This window comes from Hetaerina americana, unplaced genomic scaffold (genome assembly GCF_022747635.1).
Source record: "Hetaerina americana unplaced genomic scaffold, ioHetAmer1.1.p SCAF_35, whole genome shotgun sequence".
In the NCBI taxonomy this organism is placed as follows: domain Eukaryota; kingdom Metazoa; phylum Arthropoda; class Insecta; order Odonata; family Calopterygidae; genus Hetaerina; species Hetaerina americana.
In genome coordinates, this window is record NW_027286930.1 from 301,177 (window position 1) to 327,192 (window position 26,016).

The window sequence follows — 26,016 nt, forward strand, 5'->3', positions numbered from 1 at the left end:
TATTTTCAAGGATATCCATTTTTCTGAGTGAATTAATGGAGCATACGTGTTGACCTAGTGACGAAAGTTTTTCCCCAGCTGGTTGCTTTTATGTAGGCCAATGGTACCCCAATTGTGGGTCGCTGGTTGTAGCGTGTTGGGATCGCTATTTTTGGTGATATTTACTATAAATCTCGGTAGAGGATGTGCTCATATTCATGTAGAGTCATACCTTGTGCTGTAAATTGGGATGGCGAATAACATTATTGTTGGTAACATTTGAGGAATAAGCTGTGCGACCTTCTTTTTGAAAAATGTTAATGCCTTTATAGCAAGCATCCCCTTTCACTGTGACTGTACCTTCATTTGTTATTTCAGGTTCTCTACGGTGTAAGACATGAAAGAGAACAGTGTGAGAACTTTCTTACCCTGCAACTCAAATGAATAACGGAAGATCAACATTACTGGATTTTTGAAGGATATACACAAGTGACGACCTTAAAAGTGTAGTAACATGCCACAAGAAGAAAATGGTGAGGTTGGAAGCCCAACAGCAGTGTTAAACAGTCGTGTTGGAGGTAGTTCTAGTGGACAGCCGTCACATTCATCAGAAGGAGAGAGAGCTAGTGGTGAAGAATTAAACAATGGTGCTGCAGACGGTGATACTGGTGAACCCAGAGGAGGCAATGGAACCCCTTCTTCACCTCCTCCCCCTCCACCAGGAGGAGATAACATGAACAACAACCGGGGTCGCAACAACAACAATAATAATAATCAGAATCCTCTCATCAATGTTAGAGACCGACTTTTTCATGCTCTTTTTTTCAAGGCAGCTGTTGCGTACGCTCGAACATTTCCTCGACCTGTCAGAAGATTTCTCGAGTTTGTTGTGCTTCTTAAGGTAAAAAAATTAAGGCTAGTGTTGTATTTGCAGTAAACTCTTTCTGTCTCTTTTATGAGTTTATTTTGGGAATTGGTGCATATTAACTTTTCTGTGCATGGTTCCCTCATGGATGTTATAAGAAAATTATATACCCATTAAAGTAAGTTTGGGTTTGAATGATGAGGATTACAGGTTTTACACTCAGGGGATTCCTAGGTTATCGTTCAAGGCAACATTAGAGCATGATATTTTACTTGAATATTTGCTGATAATTCCTTATCTTACATGCTATGGTTTACATTTTTAAAAGAAGTTTAATTTTATTGATAAATATGTAAGTTGAGGGGTGACTTTGGTATATAAAGAGTTTATGAACAAAATATTTGAGCAGACAAAAACGGTAATGTTCATAAAAGTATGCCTTAAAAATCTATCTGAACGTTATTGCTCTCAGTTTATAGGAAATATAATTTGTGGCCATCAATAGCATGAATAGCTATGAAAGTGAAATAAGTTTATTATTATGAATTGTGAATTAATAAAGTTACTACTCACGCTTCTGATCATCACCTTAAACTTTATGAGAAACAAGTTGACTTTTAGTTTTTGGTATATAGGAGAAAGTTACATGGATTTCCAAAGAAAATTGGAATATAGTCATACCTCAGGTGGGAAACAACCAAAGCGAATAAGGAGATTTAGGTTTCCAGGGTTGAGATTTCTCTGAATTCATTTAAAGTGAAGATAATGGTAGTGATTCAGTGCCCATCCTTTCTTTCAAAATTTGAGAGGAATATATTACACAACTTTTGAACTAATTCTCTGTATTAACTATTGAAGGTAATATTCTGTTACTCATCTACAAAGAAATTTTGACCTTCAGTTGAAGTAATCTTTATTACATGTTTCTAATATTTAATTTTCAAGCTTACGTGAATCTATATCCTCTATGATCTATAAAATCTTGAAAAGATTATCCCTATTTTTTGATATGGCAGAATCCGTGGTCTTGTGAGTTTTTATTGATTCCCATTTCTTTCAGTGAATCTCATTTCAAAATTATCAATTTTGGCTATTTTGGAAGAGGTAGCAGAATGATTTCTCTTTTAATAATGACAATTGTGTTTTAAGGGTCACAAATTCCTGAATTCAGATGATTTTAATCCAGCATTAGCATTACCAAAAATTATACCATTTTATCATGGGAGAGTATCAGCATTTTAACAATATATTAATTTATGATTAAAATTGCTTCATTTCTAAAAATTCATTTGTTATATCTAGAAGGACCAAAATCAATATTTTTAAAAGCTATTTTCGAACTTACTGCTTTGTATTTTTGACAAATATTTGAGAAAGATTGTATTAGTAGTAGTAATAAGACAAGGCAGCCTGCAGCTATGTTGGGTTAATATATTGATTCTTTTCATGAATGACTTAAGTAGAAAAGCAAAAATTATTTTATCAAGCTGTTGTTTTGTAATTTAGAGTGCAAATGAAAGGTTTTTGCATAAATTTGTGATTCATTGTGTATCTCTCCACATGTAGATCCTAGAGCTATGAACTTTTAGTCTAACAAAATTCTTTTTTTATATTTCAGGCTATTATGGCTTTCTTTGTACTCGCCTATATACATGTTGCCTTTTCTCGTACTCCAATTGATTGCCTGGAGTCTGTGAGGGATGATTGGCCCCGGGATGGTATTTTGAGAGTAGAAATTCTCAGGTCAAATCCATCAAATGGAGGAAGTAGTAATCCTACACATGTTGATGCAGAGGGGATTTTAAAAATGGGTAAGTTTTCAGTTACTTCGCAATGGAGTAATTTGCAATTCTAGTTTCATAAAATTGCTGCTGTTTTTGGAAACATGGTATAAGGGGCCGGTCTCCTAGCATATTCATGGCTGCTAAATTTCATTTTTGCCAGCTGTGATGAGTGCAGGCTGTGATAGTTCAGGACACTGCTGGTTTTACGAAGTCATGCATGATAATATTTTAGAAATACTGTTATCAGTACTTTTCTACTTTAAGAATCCAGTCTGATCCAACAAAGGGGAATGTACGTCCTACGCATTTAAATTCTTAATAACCCTTGGACCTTCTTGGCAAGCAGTAGTACTTGGGATCATGTCACTTGAGTGCTATAAAATATAGTGGAGGTGTTTTTCCTAGCAGCCAATTTGAGAGCTATTTTAACTAGAATCTTTTTATTCACCTTCTCTCCCAATAAGATTTCTCTCAGTTGATAATTAAGTTATGGTAAAAATAATAAGTTGCATATTCTTGGTGGTTATTCAGTAGGAAAATATCTGAAAAGGGATCAAAGATTTGAATAAATCAGGCATATGGTGTCACAATCTGTCATTTACGAGGAGGATGATGCTTATTTTACATATTTTTGAAGCTTATTCATGTTTGGAATAGGGCATCTTGCTTTTAGATTGTAGAAAAAGCTTAAAAAATAGTAGGAATGACTTTGGTGATACCAGTGTCAAAAGCAACACTGTAGGATGATTCATGAGACATATAATCTTTCTCCAAATATTTGGAAGAAAAATAGAAAAAAATGGACAAGTCTGAAGGAAAGCTGGAAAAAGTTAGTATTCGGTATACAGAAAATGTGTAGCCACCCCAATATTGCTCAATATCAGGGTATATTATCGGTATACATATAATATATAACTTATGGTTAATAAGAAGGAATTAATTTCTGATGCAGTTTGAGAATGAATGAACATTCGGTTCAATTACCTGGATGTTTGCATTCAAATTCTTGACAATCATGGCAATGTTATGCATCTCATTCATTGCAAATGATGTTGTGTTCATATGATTCATGCATTTTCTCAGGCTTTACGTCTGTGATTCCCTTTTACTTCTCTGAAAATAGAAATTGAATTTAATGTGTTAAGTAGCGTGTCCCATCATATTTGAAATGTGAGATTTTCAGCTTTGTTTTTTTTATTTTAAGGCTGAAAATGAAATAAAATGATTTTTTTAATAAAAGTGCTGCTTCCATAAAGTTTTATTATGATCCATCTTTATTTTAAAAAGTTCATAATCCAAAGGAATGAACTTACCTCAGACATGGGTGTGGGCATTTGCATTCACTTGTTGTGGGTTGATGAATATATGTGTATCATTAGTGAAGTTTGGGTTCATAATTTGATCATGATATCCTCTAGTACATCTATATCTTACCTTGTAATCATTCTTTGTGAATTGGATATTGGAGCAATTTCATTTACAAATGACAAAAGCCTTGTTGTTTTGCTCCAAATGGTTTGAGAAGAAAAGTGAGTTACTGACATGGATTAAAATAGTTTTATCTTATGCATGCTCTTCTCATTTCCGTGTGAGTCATCTCTTATGACAACAGTGCTAATTGTGAATAAAATCACTGGGTCAAATTGAGATCAAGTTTTCGTTTGCTTCCAGCCTTCAAGATGTGATAAATAAATGAGAATTTGTTCGTTTTTCTTGTGATTTTCATTTCATTTCTCCATAATTTAGTAATCACCACTTTCCTTAGTCATTTTAGAAGAATGAAATTTATCTCAGCACTGCCGAGTGTTAAGTAATAATGAATAGTCTTCCAATGAAGGTCATATTTCATTATGAAAGATGTTGATGAGAAATATTTGCTGTGATTTTATGCTAGATTTTTGAGTTACTTGTTTATTGATCTGATTTTTTAAATTGCCCTCCGACCATTTAGTTGGCAATCCTACTGAAGGAGGGAGTATAATTGATTCTGATGGTGCCATTGTTCTTGGGGAGAGCCGGAATGTGCAAAAGACACACTCTTGGACTGATGGATCAGGCCCAGTTGGTGGTATGACGCAGGGTAGTGCCAGGCAATATTTGAAAAAACACGGAGAAGAGGAAAATCAAAAAGGAAATGATCCTCTTTCAGAGATGCTGGCACAACTTTCAAAAAATGGGTCTGTATTTCTTTTATTTTAAGCTTCATCATCTGTGTCAGCCAAATGGCATTTTTAGAATTTTAATACACTCTCACAGGGGTTTTACATTAATATGAATGTTATAATGCCTGCATATTTACCAAAACCACGGTACACAACCTGAAGGTTGATTTAATAGGAGAGAGTAGAGCTCACTTAATATGAAGCCCAACCGGGCATGAAGTTAGCACTTCAGGTTAGGGGGGCCAGTTCTTTTCTCTGTGCCATTTGTGGTTTTTCCAAAAGATCAGTTACCATAGGTAATCACATATTTTGTTGAAACTGAGAGTACATTGAGGTGTCACCTAAGATCAAACCTAAATCCTTTGTTCAGTAAACCAGCACTCTATCCACTGGACTACCATGCCTCTACCTAAATGCAATGGGTTCACATAAATACCTGAATGAGATTGATCAAAAGTGTTGCATGGTTTTGGCCACAGAACAAAGAAAACACTAATTAATTACTATCTAATATGTTTATTATCTTCTGTGAAGTTAATGCTGCCTTTTATTCTGTGTATCCCGGAAGTTGTTCAAGGGAATTATGTCAGTAATAGGGTAAACCTTGGGTATTTATAAACAAATTGAGTAGCTTCAGGGGTGATGTGGTGGAAGTCGAACATAATGAATTACTGATCGAAGGACTTTTCTACTTGATATATCAAGTGGAAAAGTGCTTCAATCAGTTATTCATTGGGTATTTATGTTTGAGTCGCATATAAACAATAAAAAATGTGCTTTGACAGTATACTTTTATTATTACATAGTATAGTCATGTTCATAAATTCGTTGGTAGTCCCTACTAAGTTAGATGTGGAAGAAGGTATAAAATTTGCTATGTTAGGACTCAGTGGCTCTCTGATACCTGGTCTATAATGACTTTACATGGCATAAAGTCATTTAAAAGGAATGAAGTGCCACAGGGCCATTCTATATGAAATCTAATATTAACAAGAAAATACCCCATTGAAGAAAGAATGCTTGGAAAAATCTTGTGAGCAAACATCAATCTATATGTTCCTTGAAGCCTTTTCTCTGGGAATTGCATAATTTATTTTGCTTTTCATTTTAATGATTCATTTTGAGAATGATTATGTCAGTGTGGTCATGGTGCTGAAGTGATCATCATGCTAAGCTGTTTACCACAAAACTTACATGCGCTTGTCACCTCTGTGCTTGGTGATCTCAGCATTAAGCATTGATAGAACATACGTACATGCCAGGTAGCATAATACATTCGTACTTGTGCATCATATTTTCTTGTTCCCTCCTTGACATTCTTTCAGTAGCATGTCCTAAGGTGTGTGGTGACTCATGAGAAACCTTGATAAGCTTAGGCTAATCATATCCTGTCATAGGCTTATGTTTATCTCTTCAGATAAGAAGGCCAATATATGGTCTATAAAAATCCAATTGTCTTGCAGTCCATCACTTGATGCTCATGGGTAAATAAATCGTAAATTTACATAATTGCTTCCTTTCCTCCGTTTGTAATAAATTCCGCTATAGCAAAGAGCTTACAGGATAAACTTTTGAATCCCCCACTGGACGGTGTTTCCAGTGTTTATTCATTCACTTCCTTGAATTTAGAGAGCATCTGTGGCAAAATGGGAAGAAATTGCTTAATATCCAGATTTAGAGTGATGTTGGAGAGTCAGAATTTCATCAGAAAATTGGAATGTTGAGTAGCTTCCTACTTCATCTTTGCTGACGACCTGCATCACTTAAGCCATGCCAATGCCAACAATACAGATGCATCAAAGAATATTACATGACATTCTTGCCACACTAGCTTTGCTAACCATTATTTTAAGGATAGGAGCATGATAATTCTGTTGTACATGATTTTTGCAATTTGAATTCTTTGATAAGCTTGCACAAAGTACAAATGTTTTCCATGTTTTTGGCATTTGCAGATTTAATTTTACATAGCTCTTGCTGTTACCAGTTAACAAAGACTTATATGGCATGATTTAATCATGCTCACATTTGATAAATGATGGATGTATGTTCTGATGATGAAGGGAGCAGCAGTGGTAGTCAGTGGGATGATAATTCTATAATGAATCATGTTCCAAGGAGCATATTGTTGGAGAAATTTATTATGGGTTGAATTCAAAGAAACTAATTAGTTGTCAAGGGGTAAATAAAAAGAAACAAGTAATAATCAGGGGATGAAATTGAGAGTTCAGAAAATTTGCCTTATGAGGTGGGTGATTTGCTAGTGGTAGGTAGTGTAGCATTGGTCATAATATATATTGCTTCAGGGATTTGGGGAAGGGTTTGGGAAAACAGATGCTGGCATAAGCCAACTCTTAACAAATGGCGCCTAGGGGAACCATAGGCTAGCATCTTATATGATGGGTGGTGTCTTCCATGTGAAGTGTGCTCCACATGGCATTCCTTAGTACGGATCAGGATGCCGTTGAAAAGTTCTGCAACCACTGGGATTCAGGCCCAGATCCCAGTGAGGGAAAGCAGTTAACTGGCAAGCATAACCCGATTGCCAGAAAGAAGTTAGATACTTCTGCAAAATATGTGAGGACAGTCTCTAGTATCAGGATTTAAAGTGTAGCCTATCCAAAATAAGTTGTAATTTTTACAATATGTAAAAACATCAACTCTATGATATGATTCTTCTTATTATATTTATTCAAATTTCATGGTAATTTTTCACTTCAGAGCTTTTTATTTGGAATGCAACAAAGCTGGGCTGTAAGCCTTATAGTATTGAGAATTTATGGAAAGCTTATGTATGTAGAGGGTGAAAAGTATCAAGGATGTACTCATGACTCTTTATGCCAATCCATTCAATTGAAGTGATAAGTTAAATTACACTTTATTTGACCATTTGCATAGAAAAAGTATCATCAGTGCAAAAAATTCTAGAAAACAGTATTAATGGTGTAAACAATGTTCCATTTGTTGAAAAACACTAAGAAACTGAAAAAAGGACTTTCTTTCATTGAATGCAGGTCAGGTACAAGGTACAATAAGAAGTAAAAATTCTTTCTGGAATTGAGATAAGGGATGGCACAAATAGTTTTACCCAAGAAAATTGACTTATCTTTGACTAGAGATTATTCAAATCTCACTGTCTTATCATGTATGAGGATCTTAGGGAATTGATTAATTATCAGTCTTCCATGACATTTTTATCCAGGGAAACAAATGGTGATTTACCTTATTATCTCTTGCTTCAGCTGTTATATCCATTTCTGAGAGTGATATCAACTTCTATTACTGGAATCAACTCACTATCCTCATGATCAGTTTCGTTTTGATTAACTTAGCCTATCTGTCAAGCTACCATTTGTACATGACATTTTCAAGGTAGCTTTTCTGCCTTTCTGTGGGCACTCTTTCCATGCATCTTGACTGTAGTTTGTCAACCATGACATCAACTGCACGTTTTCAAAATCTGCTGTGAAGCTGCTTGTGCACGGAAGTATTTAAGTAATCAAATGGCATTGTAATCATGAATCTTGAATTTGCCCAAATTAGGCCGTATTTCCAATGCTATTATAATGTTTAGTTTAAGCAATAACCGCAAGAATATTTTCCCAGGACTCTTGGTTTAGTAGTATCACAAGCCTCGTGGGTCTTTAAAACTGGGCTAGAATTGTAATGTTGAAAACTTATGAAAAAATGTATGTTACCGGAAATTACTGAGCAAAATATACCTTTGAGATTAGCATGTTTGCATGGGTTGAAACAAATTCCAATGAGGAATCTTGAATTATTCTCAGGGTGTTATTTGTCAGAGAACAACCATTGCAGCATTTCATGTTTTCATGTATTGTGTAATGCCAATCTGTTGTGAAAGTACTGTTTTTTTGACTTTGGTCCTTGACCAATCCATTAAATTTCTTCCAATCTCAATCCATCATCACAAGTCTCAAGAGCAAGATTTTATGTCTCTCTCATGCCTCTTCCTTTTACCCAAAAGCACCACTATTTTTGTCATCTCTCAATGAGCAAAAATTCTTGTACCAACTACATGGAAGGTTTGAAATATATATGCACAAATGAAAACTACCTAATTATTAGGGATAAAACATTTTTATTTTTCAACCTAGTCTCCTTTTAAGGTTTATACAAGGGGGGACCCAAAAGTAACAGGAATTGGGCTGCGGTGGGGAGCGAGAGTGGGGGAAGCCTTTGTTCGGCCAATCGTACATCAGGCTCATGCCTCCTGCATCTGTACGTGCAGCGCCGTCGCTGTGACTGGATCGGTCCATCCGTGAGAGCTGTTTCAGTTAAACAACTGTTTTCATTTCGGCAAAAAACGTGATGGTGGATTATCAAGAGCGATGCACTGCAGTGAAATTTTGTTTCCTGTTGGGGAAGCTGTGGAAACTATTGTAATGCTCAAGACTGCTAATTGGGAAGCTGCCCGAGGCAAAACGAGAGTCTACAAGTGGTTTACACGTTTTAAAAATGGTGAAATGTCAATTGAAGACCAACCCTGTTCAGGCTGCCCTTCAACATCAAGAACTGATGAAAACGGTGACAAAATCAATGCCCTCATTCATGAAAACCATCGCAGAACCATTGATGAACTCTGTGAGATGTCTGGAGTGCCATGGAGTTCAATTCAGAGGATTCTATCTGAAGATTTGCATATGAAAAGGCTTGCAGCCAAATATTTCCCTCGCCATCTCACTAACGAGCAAAGGGAGCGTTGAGTTTAGGCATGTTTTGATCTTCAAAATCAGCTTGAAGAGGACCCTGATTTTTTTCCCTAGGTAATTACTGGTGATAAATCATGGTGCTGTGGATACGATCCTGAAATGAAGCAGCAATCAAGCCAATGGAAGACAGCTGGCTCTTCTCATCCGAAAAAAGCTCGCCAAGTGAAATCAAAAATCAAGACAATGCTCATTTGTTTCTTCGATTGCAGAAGTATTGTGCTCTCTGAGTTCATTCCCCTGGGTTAAGCTGTCAACCAGAAGTTTTATTTGGAGGTTTTGAAGAGATTGAGGAAGAGCATCCGGAAGAAAAGAGCAAATCTTTGGCACTCAGGCGACTGGTTCTTCCATCATGACAACGCGCCGGCTCATACCTCCCTCTCTGTGATGCAGTTTTTGACAAAAAATGGCATGACATCGATTATCCACCCCCTCTACTCACTGCATTTAGCTCCCTGCGACTTCTTTTTGTTCCCCAGGATCAAAAGGGACATGAAAGGAAAGCATTTTGACACTGTGGAGGAGGTGAAAAAAAAATCACTGGAAGGCCTAAAGGACATTCCAATAAATGAATTTCAGAAATGTTTGGAACAATGGAAGCATCGTTTGGAGAAGTGCATTGTGGTCAATGGGGAATACTTTGAAGGTGAACAAAATTTAATGTTGAGAACTAAAGAATCTATAACAACATTCCTGTTATTTTTGTGTCCCCCTCGTATACTTCATCCAGTGCTAATCCAGTTTGTTAATTTCTTCCAAACAATGTGATTGTTTGGACCTTAGAAAATAGCCATTGGTTTCCACATTCATGCCCTTATTTGATTAAAATCACCATTCTGCCAGCCATTTCTTCATATCAGAGAAAAGACAATGAACCTGTAATAGTTTGACCCTTTTAGTCACTGTAGATTATTCCTTGCAAATCCCAAAAAAACAGTTGCTGTTACCTTCCCAGCTGAAGGAATGGTGTTTTCCTTCTTTGTTGAAGAGACTACTGACAACCCATTGTTTGTTCCATTCCTTGATTCAAGGGGTGTAGGTCTGTACTGGTGTACCCATGTTTCGTTCTAAGTGATGAAATGATGCATTGAGTACTGTGGATTTCATTGAAACAGCTTCAAACCGGTCTTGAAGCATCTTATATGATTTTATTTTTGGTCAATTTTGAACAGTCGCAACACCCATCTCGTGGATAAATTTCTCATTTCCAGGTGATGATGCAAAATATTTTGCACCCATTCGAGGTTCCTACAACATTAGCATTCTCACACACCACTCTTCCATCATTCATCAAATTATCATAGATTTTGTCAAAGATTTATCGTGTAGTGACTTCAGGAGGAAATCTAGAATGTCGCTTGTGCTCGTGTGGTTACTCTGAAAATTTGAAAACATTTATAAACCATTCTCATTCAAGGTTGGCTTTCACCGTAATGTTTATGAAGTTTGTATTTAGTCTACTCAGGTGTTATAATTTTATAAAATAATTCAGACTGCTTGCTGCTATTTTTGGAAAATAACTTCATTATGTACCAGTGGTTTTTCTGCCTTTGCTCATACTTTTCAAAATTCTATAGCACCTTGTATATATTAGATACCTCACTATATGAAATATATTTCACAATTGTGTGTGCAATAAAAATTATTATATATAATGAACAGGGTCTTACAAGAAACTCAAGAAATGAGATCTCAAATTTTTTTGAAACAATCATTAAAATTATGGATACAGTGAGATTTGTCCACATCTGAAATTGTTCTGGGCTTTTTAAATCTAATTACTTGACTCTTTAGAAAGGTGTTTTCCAGTTTGAGAGATGTATTGTTTTAATTCTGTCCTAATGAGTAAATCCTACCTACGAGGGTCATCCGGAAAGTAGTACCCGTTCGTGCCGCATGAAGTGCTGACGACGCGAGTAGCCGCTGGACGAGGTCAGATAGCTTCAGTGGCTTGTCTGCCTTCTCTGAGCCAAGTTGCGTGACGCTAGCATTGCCTGTGTTGTTTCTGTGATTGTTTACAATGTTTAAAAAAATTGAGAACGCCGCCAGTTGTGAAGTGAGGGCAGTGATTAAATTCCTCAATGCAAGAAACGTTCGCCCATGTGATATTCATCGCCAATTAAAGGAGGTGTATGGAGACAATGTAATGGACGAGTCGTCTGTTCGGCGGTGGTGTCGCAACTTCAACATGGGGAGGGGGAACACACACGACGATGAGCGTTCGGGGAGACCGTCTGTCATTACAGACCAACTGGTGAGCTCAGTTGACGAATTCGTGAGGAACGATCGGCGCGTCACAATTGATGACATCTGTGAGCATTTTCCCAATGTTTCTCGAACAATTGTTCATGAAATTGTTAAACACCATCTGCATTATGCAAAAATTTGTGCAAGATGGGTCCCTCGCGTATCTCAATGAGCTGGCGGCGAAGGACTATGCAGCAGGAATACAGAAACTTGTCACACGTTATGACAAATGCCTTAATTTGCTTGGAGATTATGTTGAGAAGTAGTTTAAAGTATCCTCTTTCAAATAAAATTTTTTATGTTTGTTAATATTTACTTTTGTGTCTTTATTTCACGAACGGGTACTACTTTCCGGATGACCCTCGTACATTAATGAACACTATTTTTTAAATATTTAAATAATAATCCTTGAATTGAACTCTAATTATGATTCCGTAATTCTGTCAATTTCTTTTGTACAGGGTGCGACAAAATAACTTCCTTTTTTCAAATGCAAAACACTTTCAAAAAAGGAAATTATATTGCTGCACCCTCTATTTAAGATTAAAAATTAGAGAATTTATGGATTCTGTCAACATTTCTGTCAATTCGGGAGTATTGTTTTTATTGTTAGCAAAAAATCGGTGGGTTGAAGAAGCCAAGCATGCTCTTTAAAAGCGTCAGGAAAGAGAGAATATATGTTTATGGATGATTGGAAAGAAAGCTGTTGTATGTTCATCTGCAAAAATTATTAAAAATTGATTCAATCTTTGAAAGAGACTGCTTTGGTCTAGCCTTTATTCTGTTGATGAAAGGTACATATTGAAATTTCTGAATGCGCATTCCAAACTAACAAGAAAATCCCATGGGTTATAATGGAGATATTTAGGTTTTATCAGCAATGGCAATTTTTGCATTTGACTATGATGGTTGAGAAGCGTGTTGTGTAATCTTTATTTTGAAATTCTTTCAGATATGTTCACATTGAGCCGTCAACTGTTCAAGAAACATCCAGTATATCCTCCACATCAGAGGAAGATGATGCTGGATTGGGGGACGTAGACAAAGGTGGAGAATCAAATTTGCCTGAAGAAGAAAAAGAAAAGATAGATGAAATAAACATAAGAAATCTTGGCACTGTTCCAGTGATGCCCAGCACGGAATATACTAAATCATCAAATTCAAATTCTTCTGAACATGGGAATGATACACCACCAATGTCTCCTACCAGGCCATGGGACGGTCAGCCACATATTGCTTCACTTGAAACCAAGAAGGTATTTTGTGACATAACTCTATCCATTCTTGGCTATTAGTTTAGACATAAATTAGGAAATTTAGCTGTAGTATTCTGGGAAGATTTAATCTTTTTCAAGTGGTTTCATAAATACTGGTTGTGATAATTTACTTACTTTTTGAATTTAGCTTCTCTCAATATATGTGAACTTTAGGGAGATCTTAACATAATGAGACCTCAAAATCACTTGCATTGGCAAGTTCTCGTTTTTATTAGTGGTGATTTTTTAATTATTTTTTGACTTATTCTTGTGACTTTCAGGACGTTATATTTGTCGCAATGGATAATTCTCTACGTTCTTAAATAATATTAACCAGGAAAATATTAATAGTGATTCCTTATATCTTTTTTGACTGCATGATTTTCACAGCTTGTTTTGTCGTGTAATGATAATGTGTTTACATATTTCGGCTGTAGATCTTGGTGGCTGCACCAGTTGGATACTCTGAACATGGCATATCATTGGCTAGAGGTTATACATAATGTCTTGGAACAGGTTGAGAATGTTATTTATTGATGCAGACTTTAAAATTTTGAACTTTTTCTTGTATTAGCTGTGTTAATACAGCTTTAAAAACATCTCTAGGTCCTGTGTAATGGCTCATCCTTTTTGAAATATGTTGTCTCCGGCATAACTGTCTGCAATTCACGCAGCATATGGAAATGAAATAAGTAACTTTTTAATTCCAAACACACTTTATTTAGACTATGACCCAGGTTTTAACCTTGTATGTCATTATTATCAGGTGGTTCACACACAAGCCAACTTCATATATATTCTTTACTTTCAGAGTAGGGGAGGGGAGGTTGGTCAGAGTGGGAGGGGAAGGGAGGATGCGGAGGTAAAAAGGTTGAAATGTAGTTGACAGAGGTAATTGTAGGAGAGGGGAGTGGTAGGGATACAAAATTTCATAATAAGTGCTCTGAGTGCTCCATTAAATATATTGGGAAAACAGGTGGAAATTTAAAGAAAGAATATAGGAGAAAAAAATATGTGGAAAGAATAAGAACATAGCATCCCTCTTTGCAAAGGACCTTATCTAACGTGACCCAAAAAGTGACTTGTAGACTGAAATTCTCCATTTTGAAAATAAAGGTCGTAGACTCGGTGCATTGGAGCAATTAGAAATTTCAAAATGTGTCCATTCCAAAGATGAACTTGCTAAAGAAATTTTGTATCCCAACCACTCCCCCTCTTAGATGTATCTTTCTTTTATGTCCAGTGCTCCCCACTGGGAGTATCTCCCTCCCGAACAAACCCCCATTGATAGCCAATGATTGTTGCCGAAAGATGTTCTTCCCTTTCTCTTCCATGTGCTGCTTCCACCTTTTTATCCCTCAATCCTCACTTTCTCTCCCATTCTGACCAACCCCTCTACCCCACTCTGAAGGTATATATACAAAGTTGTCTTCAGTGAGGGCCACTTGATGATGACGTCCAACGTCATAACCTAGGTCATGTTCTAAATAAAATGTGTTTGGGATTACAAAGTTACTTATTTCATTTCAATAGACTCATTCTAAATTTAACTCCAGTACAATAATACGTAATTTACGGTCGGATAATGATAAAATTTAGTTATTCTGTCCATATTGGTGGTTCTAAGGGCTGGACATACCATGGCCGTCTACCAGAGCATGGCATCAGTGAAAGTGATGATCTGTTGCTCATATTCTGTGCACCTCTTTATCTCTTTGAAGAGTCTGTGATTTTAGGCCTAAGTGAGTCTATGTACCTCATGCTGGAAAGCATATAATATGGGAGTTAAAATATATGGCAGACCCAGGATAAGTGCCCTACAATCTTGGAGATGTCGAGAATTTTTATCCTTAAGAATTATAATTCACGCTGATTGCTGCTAGAGTCTGGCTGGAGGAGTAAGTTCAGGTGTTTGTGCTATTGTGTTGATTCCGAGGTACAATAATCATAGTGAGGTATTCAGGAAATACTCGAGCCTATGAAGTGATGCACTCTATCTTCTTCTAAAATCACTGTTAGTCTGTATATTTATTCCCTTAGGTCAAAATTAATTTCTAAAAGACGATCATTTAGGTATGGGACCATGGAAACTGACTACATAGATCACACTTTACCAGCCATTGCTTGCTCCTAATGTTGGATTCATTGCTGGAAAAAGATAGTGACCCATGAGTTCCAATGTACATGCACCCAGTAGAACTTCTGGTGTGCTGCTTGCACTTTGATATGATGGAAGGTGGAAGATTAATTTGGCTAGCCACAAGTCAGAAGGAATTTTTGAAAGGTTGTGCTTTTAACTTCAAGAGTGACTAATTATTGTTTAGTATGGGGTGACTGGCCATGGATATGTTTATAGCCCCAAAAGGCCCTGGGAATAAGGCAGAAATCGGGTTATCTTGATTTGGACACTGACTTGAAATGAATTTTCCAGGATTTCTTGAATGGGAAGGTTATGACTTGAAATGGAGAGAGAAGATTTTATCTGTCATTAAATCACTCATTTTGGGCTTAATTATAGGCCCATTAATGCTGATGATTCATCTGGTATTAATTACCATTCACGACTATTGATCTTTGCGATAATCATATCACAATTACCTTTTCCAGCTGTTGAGCTTTGCTTTAGAATGGAACTGTCCTCTAGCTGAATAAATCTATATGGACAGAACCCACAAACTCTTGAGTCATAATGTAAATGACAATGCACAATCTGTTGCCGTAATCAGTTGCATTTAAATTGTTTCCTTGAAATTCATGAAAAATAGTGCCTAATCAATTTTCTGTACTTACAGTTTCTAGTGGATGGAAATCAAACCTTGGAGGATGAGACTGCAAACAAAGAGGAAAGAATTATTCCTCCTCTGAAGTCATACTCGGCTGATTCAGAGAAGCTGTCAAGAATAGGTGATTATCGTTGTGGTTTATAAGGATACTCATTTTGTGATGCACTATTTCAAAAGCATATTGGGAAAATGTTTCCATAGTTATTAGCAAAATATGCAAGCATTGTGATCCTTTTTATGGCAAAATAAATGGCCTTTTAGATATTTAATTTCATGAACTGGTAGGTCATGGCCATGTGAATTGCATTTTTGGTAGAGCAGTTTTATTGAGGTCGGGTAAGGCAGGTAACAATCTGTCCGATGGAATCACTGTTACACACAAGTGTAATCCTTGATGCTGTCCAAGGGAAGTTTCATTTTCAGTGAGAATGACAGACTAAGGAGTGAATTTAATGAATAAATCTTTCTAATCTAAGAATCATTCCAGGATTTCTGGAGTCAAATAAATGCATGTGCATAATCAGTCAAATTTCAGTAACTGTGATGTAATTTGCCGGTTATCATTTCATGGATCAGTAGACTAGCTTTTTGCCTTTATGTGGTTGAACTAATTGCAGACCTTTTAAGCTATAAAACAACTGTGAAATATATAAGATTTTAATGGAAAGTAAATGGGAGAAAATTCAATGCTTGGGCAATAAGGTGATTTTTGGATTTAGTTAATCTTTGCCTCTCCTCTGTCACTATCATTACAGTGGACATTAATTATTTGATGACATTGGCCTGCCTAAACTTTTTGCTTAATTTTTTGGTTTCATTGGTGGCATTTTAACTTCCAGAGGGAGAAAATGGATGGCCCGAGGATGAGTATATTGTGGAGTACTCTCTGGAATATGGCTTCCTCAGGCTATCCCCAGCCACTAGGCAACGTCTTGGAATACCTGTACGCGTGGTAACCCTGGACCCTGGACGTGAGCCATGTTTTGGAGATGCCTTTTCACGTTTTCTCCTTGATCAGTTCCTTGGCTATGATGACCTCTTGATGGCTAGCATTAAAACTCTTGCAGAACGAGAAGATAATAAAGGATATCTCAGGTGTGTAATTTAGTCTTTAGTCTGGGATGGTACCTACATGTAATCTGAGAGCCTGGCTGAATGTGATAGGAAATGAAAAATAAAGATACTCATTTGTTGGTAAAGTACGCACTGAACTCATGCTCTTGTGGTGTTTGCATTTGAAAACTAAAAATAAAATCTTTAAATGCTGTGACTGGCAGTACACTAGACATATTTTGCTGTTGCCATTTGCTGTAGATGCATCTTCAAGGTTAGCTGGAGACAGAATGGGTGTAGGAATGATTCACACCATTAGTGATGATGCTTTCAGATGGCTGTTTGTCAATTTGTAATTAAGTAAGGCTTTCATTTAAATGTCATTTACAAAATAAGCTATCGGAAATATCTGGGTATAAGCTTTCTTATGCGGTGAATGTTAGCTTGAGAAGGGTAACTTCCATATGTGGTGAGCTATCCCTAAATGTCAAGAGGTTATTTGTAATGAGCCTGTAAATGCCAGTTGACTATAGTTAAGGGCAATAATTCATTGTAAATAAAATTTACGTATTAAAAAAACTAATTTAGAGATAAAAGACGGAAAATAGCAACAAATTTTATTGAATAATGTAGCAATTTCAGCAGTGTGATACATAACTCTATTAATGTGCTGTATCAAGTTCAAATATGATTTAATATCATCAGTTGCCTTTGGTGCTGGGCATGGTGGCATCATACATATAAATAGCTAACAATGTTAGAGAGATGCAATGATAATGTACTATGGGTGCATTCTGATTTTAACTTCTATTGGATGGCCTGAAAAATCTGAAAAACGGAAAACTTTTGATATCCCTCATATTGTCAGTATAATCTGGAATTATACGTAAACTTGTATTTTTTTATATGAACAATTCTCCTTCAGGTTTGTGGTCAGTTGATGTTTGACAATGGCCTTCATACTGGCGTAAACAGAAATATAGTTCGCCTAACTTCCATTGTACTTTAATTGGTCTGAAGATCTATGTTTACTCACTAATGGGACATGTTGACTGGTGAATGAGTGTAGCAGAGTTCTTCAACCTGTGTTCAACATAACTCGGAATGTTCCTTTGCTGTTGAAACTACCTTTAGATCTAGATAAGCTCAGAAGTTTAAATGTGTGTAAAAACTTGGAAAAAAAATTGGGGTTTCAAAATAAAATTCGTCACACAAACTTAAAAATGTTGTGTGTTCTGTGGAAAGCCACTAACTTTACAGATATGCTTGTAGTTCACATAGTGATGGATTTTGCAAAAATATTGTGTCCGCACATCCAATACAAATGTATTGTAATTGATATTTCAGGAATTTTGATGAAAAATTCTTCCCTCTCTAATTGATGATGTCTTGACTTCATTGTTTTTAAAGCTGCTCAAAATACATTGTCATGGATTTCAGGGTTAGTTTAAATGGCTACCTACTTACATATTTGTCAAGCATTCTTATTAAGCCTTGGGCATGGGTTTTGTGTTGACTCCAGTTGGCCCTGAGAAACCTAAAGATAACAACCCTAAGTGTCAATGAATTCTATTCGGGCTATCAGCTTGGTTAAGCTCTACATTGAGGGCAAGCTCTCTGGCTGAGAACCCAATTAAAATTCATGAACTGCATTTGTGGGTAAACACCAGATTCACTATCCTTAGTGATTTTCTGAGGTCCCTGGGTCATTTGAGCTCTGTGTGAAGAAAATAAATATTTTTCCCTGGCCATTGGTTATAATTATAAAAAATCTTTTCAGTGTTCTTTTTCCAATTGGTTTATTTGTTATAATAGTGATTTTTCACTTCAGCATTTCATTGTGCGTTTTGCAACTTTATTAAAGAGTAAACTCATGTTGGCCAGAATCGGAGAGTGTGGTGAATCTCATCATTTTGCTGAGGGGATAACCTACTTCTTGCTCCAAATCCAATGATTGCATTAGGGAAAACATGGGATCTAGAAGAAATATTTTTTAGATCCAGTTATCCTGAAACTGATACTGCGTAGACCACCATGATTTGAATGAAGGGACAGTTACATGCAGCTTGAACAGCTTAAAGTAAGAAATGTTGCATAGGTTCTTAGGGAACCTGAATATACTAAGGTGTGACCTGATGCATATTCTTGATGTTATGAATTATGAAGTCTGTTACAAAATTTCATGATATTATTGAGGGGGAAAATTCTTCTCCTGGTTCAATTGCCGAGGTTAGATCTAATCAGATGTACCATAAAAATATTGTCTCAGGTCAGTAGCTACTTCAACTTAATGAGCCATTTGGCCTTTGTATTTCCACCTTGAATTCTTTATTTATACACTGAATTGAGAATCTCTAGAGACTACTGTGACTCCATATTGCTAAAAAAAATCAAAACATATGCTCGTAAAGGAAAAAAAGGTTATTATCATTAATTGTGGAATGCATTTATATTATGTCTGCCAAATAATGATCATCTGGATGTTAGTTGATGGGAAAATGAACTCCCACTGTGATTTGTTTCCTATTTCAGGAATGTTGTTACTGGTGAACACTACAGATTTGTCAGCATGTGGATGGCCAGAACTTCATATTTAGCAGCATTTTTCATTATGCTGGTTTTCGTAAGTAAAATTAATTAATGATATAGCAGATGTAGTGGAGAAAATAATACTTTTAAGAGATATTCTATGAGGTTTTTTTGATGCATGCCTTTTTAAATAATATCATGTTTGAGCTGTGGCAAAGAAGAACCCTAGTATTAAGAAACCTTCAACTTATTTCCATGCATTCACAGTCAAATGCATTTGAAATTGAGTGTTTCTAGAGCCCTCGAGGACTGTTTTAAATGGGTAATTGATAGGGATTTCTAAATGCTGTTGAAAATGTGGGAAGTATATAAATATTTATTTTGTCCAAACAGACAATATTGTCTCCTTTGGACGTTAGTCAGTGGATGTAGTTGCTATTCAGTATATTACTAGGAGTTAAAAGATAGCCTGATAGTGGGAAAAGATTTCTCATGCTGTTCCTTGCTCTGCCTCATTTTCATCATCTCAAACTATTCATTCCACCACCTGGTCATTATTTTAATCGATTTACACGATCTGACAAATGGAAATTTCATCATTACATTTGGAACATTGATTGAATATCACCTCTCCAGCAATCTGATGCCACTTGTCCAGAGGGAAAGGGGTGGGCATCGGTTAAGTCATAGATATTGTCAGTAACTACATGACTAAATACCACTGCTATAAATCAATTAGCGACTTCTTTTTTCTTATAATCTTGAGTAAATCTAGACAAAATGCATCATATGCATAACATCTATTTTTCTTTCACCTCTCTGTGAGGTAAACTGGTCACTGTTATTCTGGTAAACTTTTGTTTGTATTTTCAAAAGCCTTGATTGATGATGTGGTCTTGGGGCTAAAAAATAATACCTTAGTATGGGCAACTGGTTAAATATTTTATTTAAAAGTTTCCCCTACTTTAGCATATGGAAGTTGTTCTGGATATGGCATGAACTGTGAACAGTCTTTTCCTAAATTTATTTTTTTATATAGGTGTGAGCCAATTGATATGTGAGTATCTGGGAGCATATGTAATTTTTGCACTTCAAGAAATGGTCCATTTTCATTGAAAAATATAATGAGATACGTCTTAATACAAGCGTGATCCGTTTCGCGACCTTTCTCATGAAATGAAACATTCATATAGTGAATCTTTTTTCTGTATAAAGTAATGTAAAATATAATAATTCATTCCATGCTGAAAAAAATAAACTTTTTGCTAGGTTAATTCAATGAAAATTATGTAGACATTATTTAGAATTGTGATACACATTCACCTTTCCTTCTGTTGCGGTATGAGACCAATTGGAATATGAATTCCGTGTGTGGATAACAGAAAATTCAAAATAATTAGTTAATTAATGATATGTTCATAATTTATTTTTACATTTCAAGAGAAATTTGTCCTTACTGACTGTTCAAATTTTTTTGAAAATGCAACATAACATTATTATTAAGTAAAGTTTTGGCATTCATAGCCAATCTTATTAAGGTTATGCTTCTCAATGTATGATGCAATACAGAATTATAGTCTTTATCTCATCCTCTATTGTGGAATGAACCAACCTGGAATATGAATTAAATTTGTAGGAAAATTATGAATAAAATTTAGTTAATTATTTGTTATACATACCTAATTCTTTTTTACTTGAAAACTGTCAAGATACATTTATTTTTACCGAGACTTAAAAATGTTGAAAAAATGTGACACAGCATTATCATCATATAAATTCGTAGTGTGGGTAGCAACTGCCTGACATATTAGGGTGATGCTTCTTAATGTACAATGCCACAGTTTCCCATACTTCTAGCATTTCTCCTATTGTACTAGTTGTTTGTTGCTTTGCTGTTACCTCCCCCTCATCTGACAAACTCTCCTCCACAACTTCTTCCTGTGAAACACAATGCAACTCCATAAGCTCTTTGGCATTCAGTTCTGGACTGTGGCCACAAGCTTATCTGTATCATTGTTATCCATCTCCAATCCCAGGAGCTTTTCCAAAGACAAAATCTCGTGGACTACAGTCCCTATATCTGCTGTCTCAAATCCGTTTAAGTCAATTTTGCCAAAGTTTTCTGGCCAAAGCTTCTTGCAAACAGAAGTGAGAGTTCTCTTGGTAATCCCATTCCATGTCTTTTTGATCAACTTAAGACAGTCAGCGATGTAAGAATAATATTTCCAGAACTCTCTCAGATTGAGATTGGTCTTTTGAGTCACCTCATAACAATGCTTGAAAAGTCCTTTAGGGTAGAGCTTCTTAAAGTTTGAAATACCCTGCTGGTCCATAGGTTGAAGTAATGGAGTGGTGTTAGGACAACAATTCTTAAGGCTGGTTGAGTTTCTGAATGGTAAAAAAGGATGGGTTTAATTTTCAAATCCCCCCTTGCTTTGCCAGTAAATAAAAGCATGAAATCGTCTACCATTGGCTTCTGGCTGGACAATATATTCTTCTCTGCTGTTATATAGGTTTGCTTCAGGATATTTTTCCAGAAGAGATCCATCTCTTCACAGTTAGAAACCTGTTACAGTAGGTTAACATAAGTATCTACGAGCTTCTTGAAGTCACTGATGAAGTTCTCTGCTGCCTATGAGTCAGAGCTTGCTGCTTCACCATGACTCACAATACTGTGAATGCTGGTTCTTCTTATAAACCCCTGGAACCACCCATGGCTTCCCTTAAATACTTCTTTTTCATCCATTTATGATCTTAGCGTTTTCTTAATGAGGTCAGAAAAAATAATTTTTACCTTCTCAAAAATCATATTCTCTTTATAGTGTCACTTTGCAATTGTTTTTCATTGATCCCTATAAGGATCAACCTTTCAACATTGTTCAGAATACGTAACTGTTGCTTATATATTGTTGTCACTCCAATGTATCCCCATTATTATTTTCTTGTTCTTGAGAATACTGCAAATCATTGATGTCAACTAATTGTTGGTGAATGATAGATCAGTTACTCCTTGTTCTCACCTTTTAAATGATTTCATTTTTCATTTCTATGGTTTCTATTATATATATATAAATATATATATAAATATATATATATATATATATATATATATATATATATATATATGTATATATATATATATATATATATATATATATATATATATATGTATATATATATATATATATATATATGTATATGTGTGTGTGTGTGTATTAAATAGATGTAAGGAAAAGAGATAGGAACACATAAAAAGGACGAACACAGGAGAGGTGGGGAAGGCAGAATTGAGCAGATCACGAATGTAAAAATATTTCCTTGACTGGGACTTAAAAACCGGATCTTTCCACTTGCCAGGCCAACCTAAATTAAAAAAAATAATTGGGGAAAATCACCTTAAAATGCTATGATTTTTGTAAATTTACTTGTGTTTTGCAGTTTATTTCCTATGTGGTCTAACTATTCTTTATTTGTTTTTACCTTGTTAGAGTTGGCATTCATTTGGTAAAAACTATGGTTTAACCAGACTATAATGTTGCATTTGCCTCAGGTGACAAGCTTTGTATGGATTCACAACTATGTATGAATTAGCTTATATTTTCCAGCATGACATGCAATGGAATAACTCGTGTTACTATGTATACATTTTTACAATGAAATCGCTTGTGTGTATAATTTTTTCTTCATCCATTTTTGAGCATTTTCAAATGGCAAATTTATTCAAAAATACGGATGACGTTCATGTCAAAGGGAAATATCGTGGTCCATTTCCGCCTTGCCGAATGAAAAAAACAAAGGGTGGGTAATTTTTCCATTGCCTGTCGCTTGTATAGCCCTTCAGTATCCCATTCAGAGATCTCCATTGGAATAATGAGATATCAACAATTTTGCCGAGAATCAAAGGCTTCCTTCCACCCGATCTCTTGCAGATTCTGCTCCGTAATCACCCACTTCTGCTCCATGACAACAGTCTGTAAATTAAAATGAGGGCTTTCATTGCCTGATCTCATGCCTCGCCCATTCCCCCTCAGCTCTCCTTTCTTCATTGCCGTCGTCTTTGTTGACTCGGTGATTTGTTGTACGCGGCGACAGGCGGGGATGAAGATTATGGGATCTAGAGCGTCGTGGGATTGGAAGGGATTTTGGGGATGGGGGTCGGGGAACAACCGCCCGGGAAGGGGGGAGGAGCTGAGACTCTTGGAAGGGAGGTGTGCAAAAAGGAAAAAGGGACGAGTGTAATGACCACGTGGTTTGAAGGGAGGAAATCTAGTTGATGATTGCATCGAAAGCGGCCTAGCGCGTGGTATTAAGTGGGACGTGATGAAATCAAACCACGTCTTTTTTTTAAGGCAGCTGTGACCGTAATAATTTCAAAGATTTGAGCTGATTGTGATCTCAGCCAAGAATGAGACTTGATTGAACTAAGAACGAGTGTAATGACGGGAGGTGATCACATCAAATTCTGATATGTGCTCACGTCTCGATCCAAAGGTTACCTTGCAAGCTACTACGAGGGAGTGTGGCTGGGGGTATTCGTTCATTAACAATTAGTGTAATCGGTGTTTATTGACGTTCGGTGTTATTTTATTTTCGGGTAGTTCAATCTGTCTTACGTAATGATCTATACTCTCGTGGTCACGATTTGTCAGCATGGAACCGTAGTTCATCTGCAAATTGTTTTCGGAATTGGCATAGCTTATCCCCAGGAAATCCTTTGACTTCCATTTTTTAACATACAAATCAGTGCTGCTGCGAATTAATTTAATTTGAATTATATTTATTTCATTAAGGGCCCCCATTTTGATTTTCGGCTGTTGTTTTCGATTCGGTGGACTTATTTCCAACGAATTTCCGATTCAAAAATGGGCCCTCTTTGACGATAGCTGTATACAGTATTACGGAATGCAACGTAAGGAATTATCTAATCCAGCTGCTTTAATCTCGAAAATTTTGACATTAGCACTTGAGCAGATGTTTCATTTGCCATTAACCTCTCGTTTATTGGCTGACAGTGGACTTTTTCAGAAAATTTTGTTTGATATTTATTATGATTAAAAAGCTATAGAGGTTATTTTGTTATGGACCGAATTAATGTTAACGGGAAGGTGAGTGAACACTAGGGTTTTTACAAGAAGATAAATAATTTTTATTTTCTGTATATGTATCTAAATATAATCTTTCAGAAATCCCAGGTGTTGGGAAAATGAATATGTTCTATGGCAAGAAAGCGTTATAAAATACATCTAAATAATGATTATCATTGTCATCTTTAATTTCGATAAAAACTTAAAAATGGATATAATTAGGATTTTTGAAGTCCGTAACTTTTGCTTTAAAAAATTGTCCGCCATACCATATTTGTTTATAAGTAACAGAATATAGCTCTTATTCATCCAGGCGTGTGGAAATTCATTTGATAAATTTTAGTTTTGTCTATCACTGCATCCACGTGCGCCTAATATTTTCGCAAAAATTGATTCGTATTTTAAATTCAGCTTCCTGGCGCTGCCTCTAAATTATATTTAGTCTGGATGAAACTTTACCATTAGCGTTTTCTCGGCAATTACCTACTTTTTGAAGGATTAATTAATAAGATTTGTGAAACGAAAATGTATGTACCGTATATTCAAACGTTACTGTGCATGCTGCCTTACTGGGAAATATAAACCTTAAATGGTTGGGAAGTTATTTTAAAATTGCTTTCCCTATCCAGTTGAGTATCAGCAATTAACCTTCAAGGATTCGACCTAGTTTTCTGTTTTCTCAGGCGAAGCGAGTGTTCTTCCAAAACCTTGATATTCAAGTGAAAAAAACGTTGCATTTCGAATTTTATAGGTGCCTTTTTTGAGTTCAAATACATGTGGTAAAAGAAGCTCTTTTACATTGGCCTCAATCGTACGTTTGCGGTCATTTACCACTTACGCAAGCAACTTAAGCCCATCGTTTTTCTCTTTCCTCGGTGATTCAATTTATTCTCCCGACTGGCCTGTGCAATTATACGCTCTTCCAAGTGTGCTAAAAGAAAGAGAAATCTGAAAAAATAATTTTTTCTCAAATTAATTATTGCATTTTCACTCAGAATTCGGGGGGAAAGTAGTAGGTTCTCTCCCCATCTACAGCCTCCTGACCCCTCTTGGCCCCCGATTTCGCGCTGCTGATTTGTCCTAGTCCACGGTGGCCCACGTAAAAACCTTGGACTGACTCAAGTGTTTTCTGTGATTGCGGGATTAATGTCAATCCTAACGACTTCCACAGCAATGGCGCTTTGCCTCGGGATTTTTCCTTCGCTTTGTTTTCTCTGTAATTGACTTGCACTCTATTATTTGTCAGATACTTCCTTTCTATGTATAAAGGAGGGTGATATTTATAGAGAAGTAAACACTCGCTCATTCATCATTTACTAGTGGGAATCGAACGGAATTTCTTGATGAATAATTTTATTTCTAGCCATTAAAATAAGGCAAAATCGACTTGGAATGTTAAAACTTCATGCAAAAAACGCCTTTAAGGTTGGACTCTTTTGAAACTGTTTCGGCGAATCGTATTTTGGCTGATAATATCAATAAATAAATAATTATTTTTTTGGTGGATTTTCTTATTTCGCATTTTAATTTTTCGCTATTTGCCC

General features: G+C 36.0%; 1 protein-coding gene across 1 annotated transcript in view; it reads left to right on the plus strand.

The window, feature by feature from the left end:
- Positions 1–26,016, plus strand: part of LOC139691454 (membralin) — a 218,525-nt gene that overhangs the window by 289 nt on the left and 192,220 nt on the right. The window contains exons 2-8 of the mRNA XM_071589272.1: positions 358–880; positions 2,463–2,655; positions 4,580–4,805; positions 12,720–13,023; positions 15,816–15,927; positions 16,646–16,901; positions 19,392–19,482. Coding sequence (XP_071445373.1) covers positions 494–880; positions 2,463–2,655; positions 4,580–4,805; positions 12,720–13,023; positions 15,816–15,927; positions 16,646–16,901; positions 19,392–19,482 — 1,569 coding nt within the window. The 5' untranslated portion in view covers positions 358–493. The remainder of the gene's footprint in view (positions 1–357; positions 881–2,462; positions 2,656–4,579; positions 4,806–12,719; positions 13,024–15,815; positions 15,928–16,645; positions 16,902–19,391; positions 19,483–26,016) is intronic.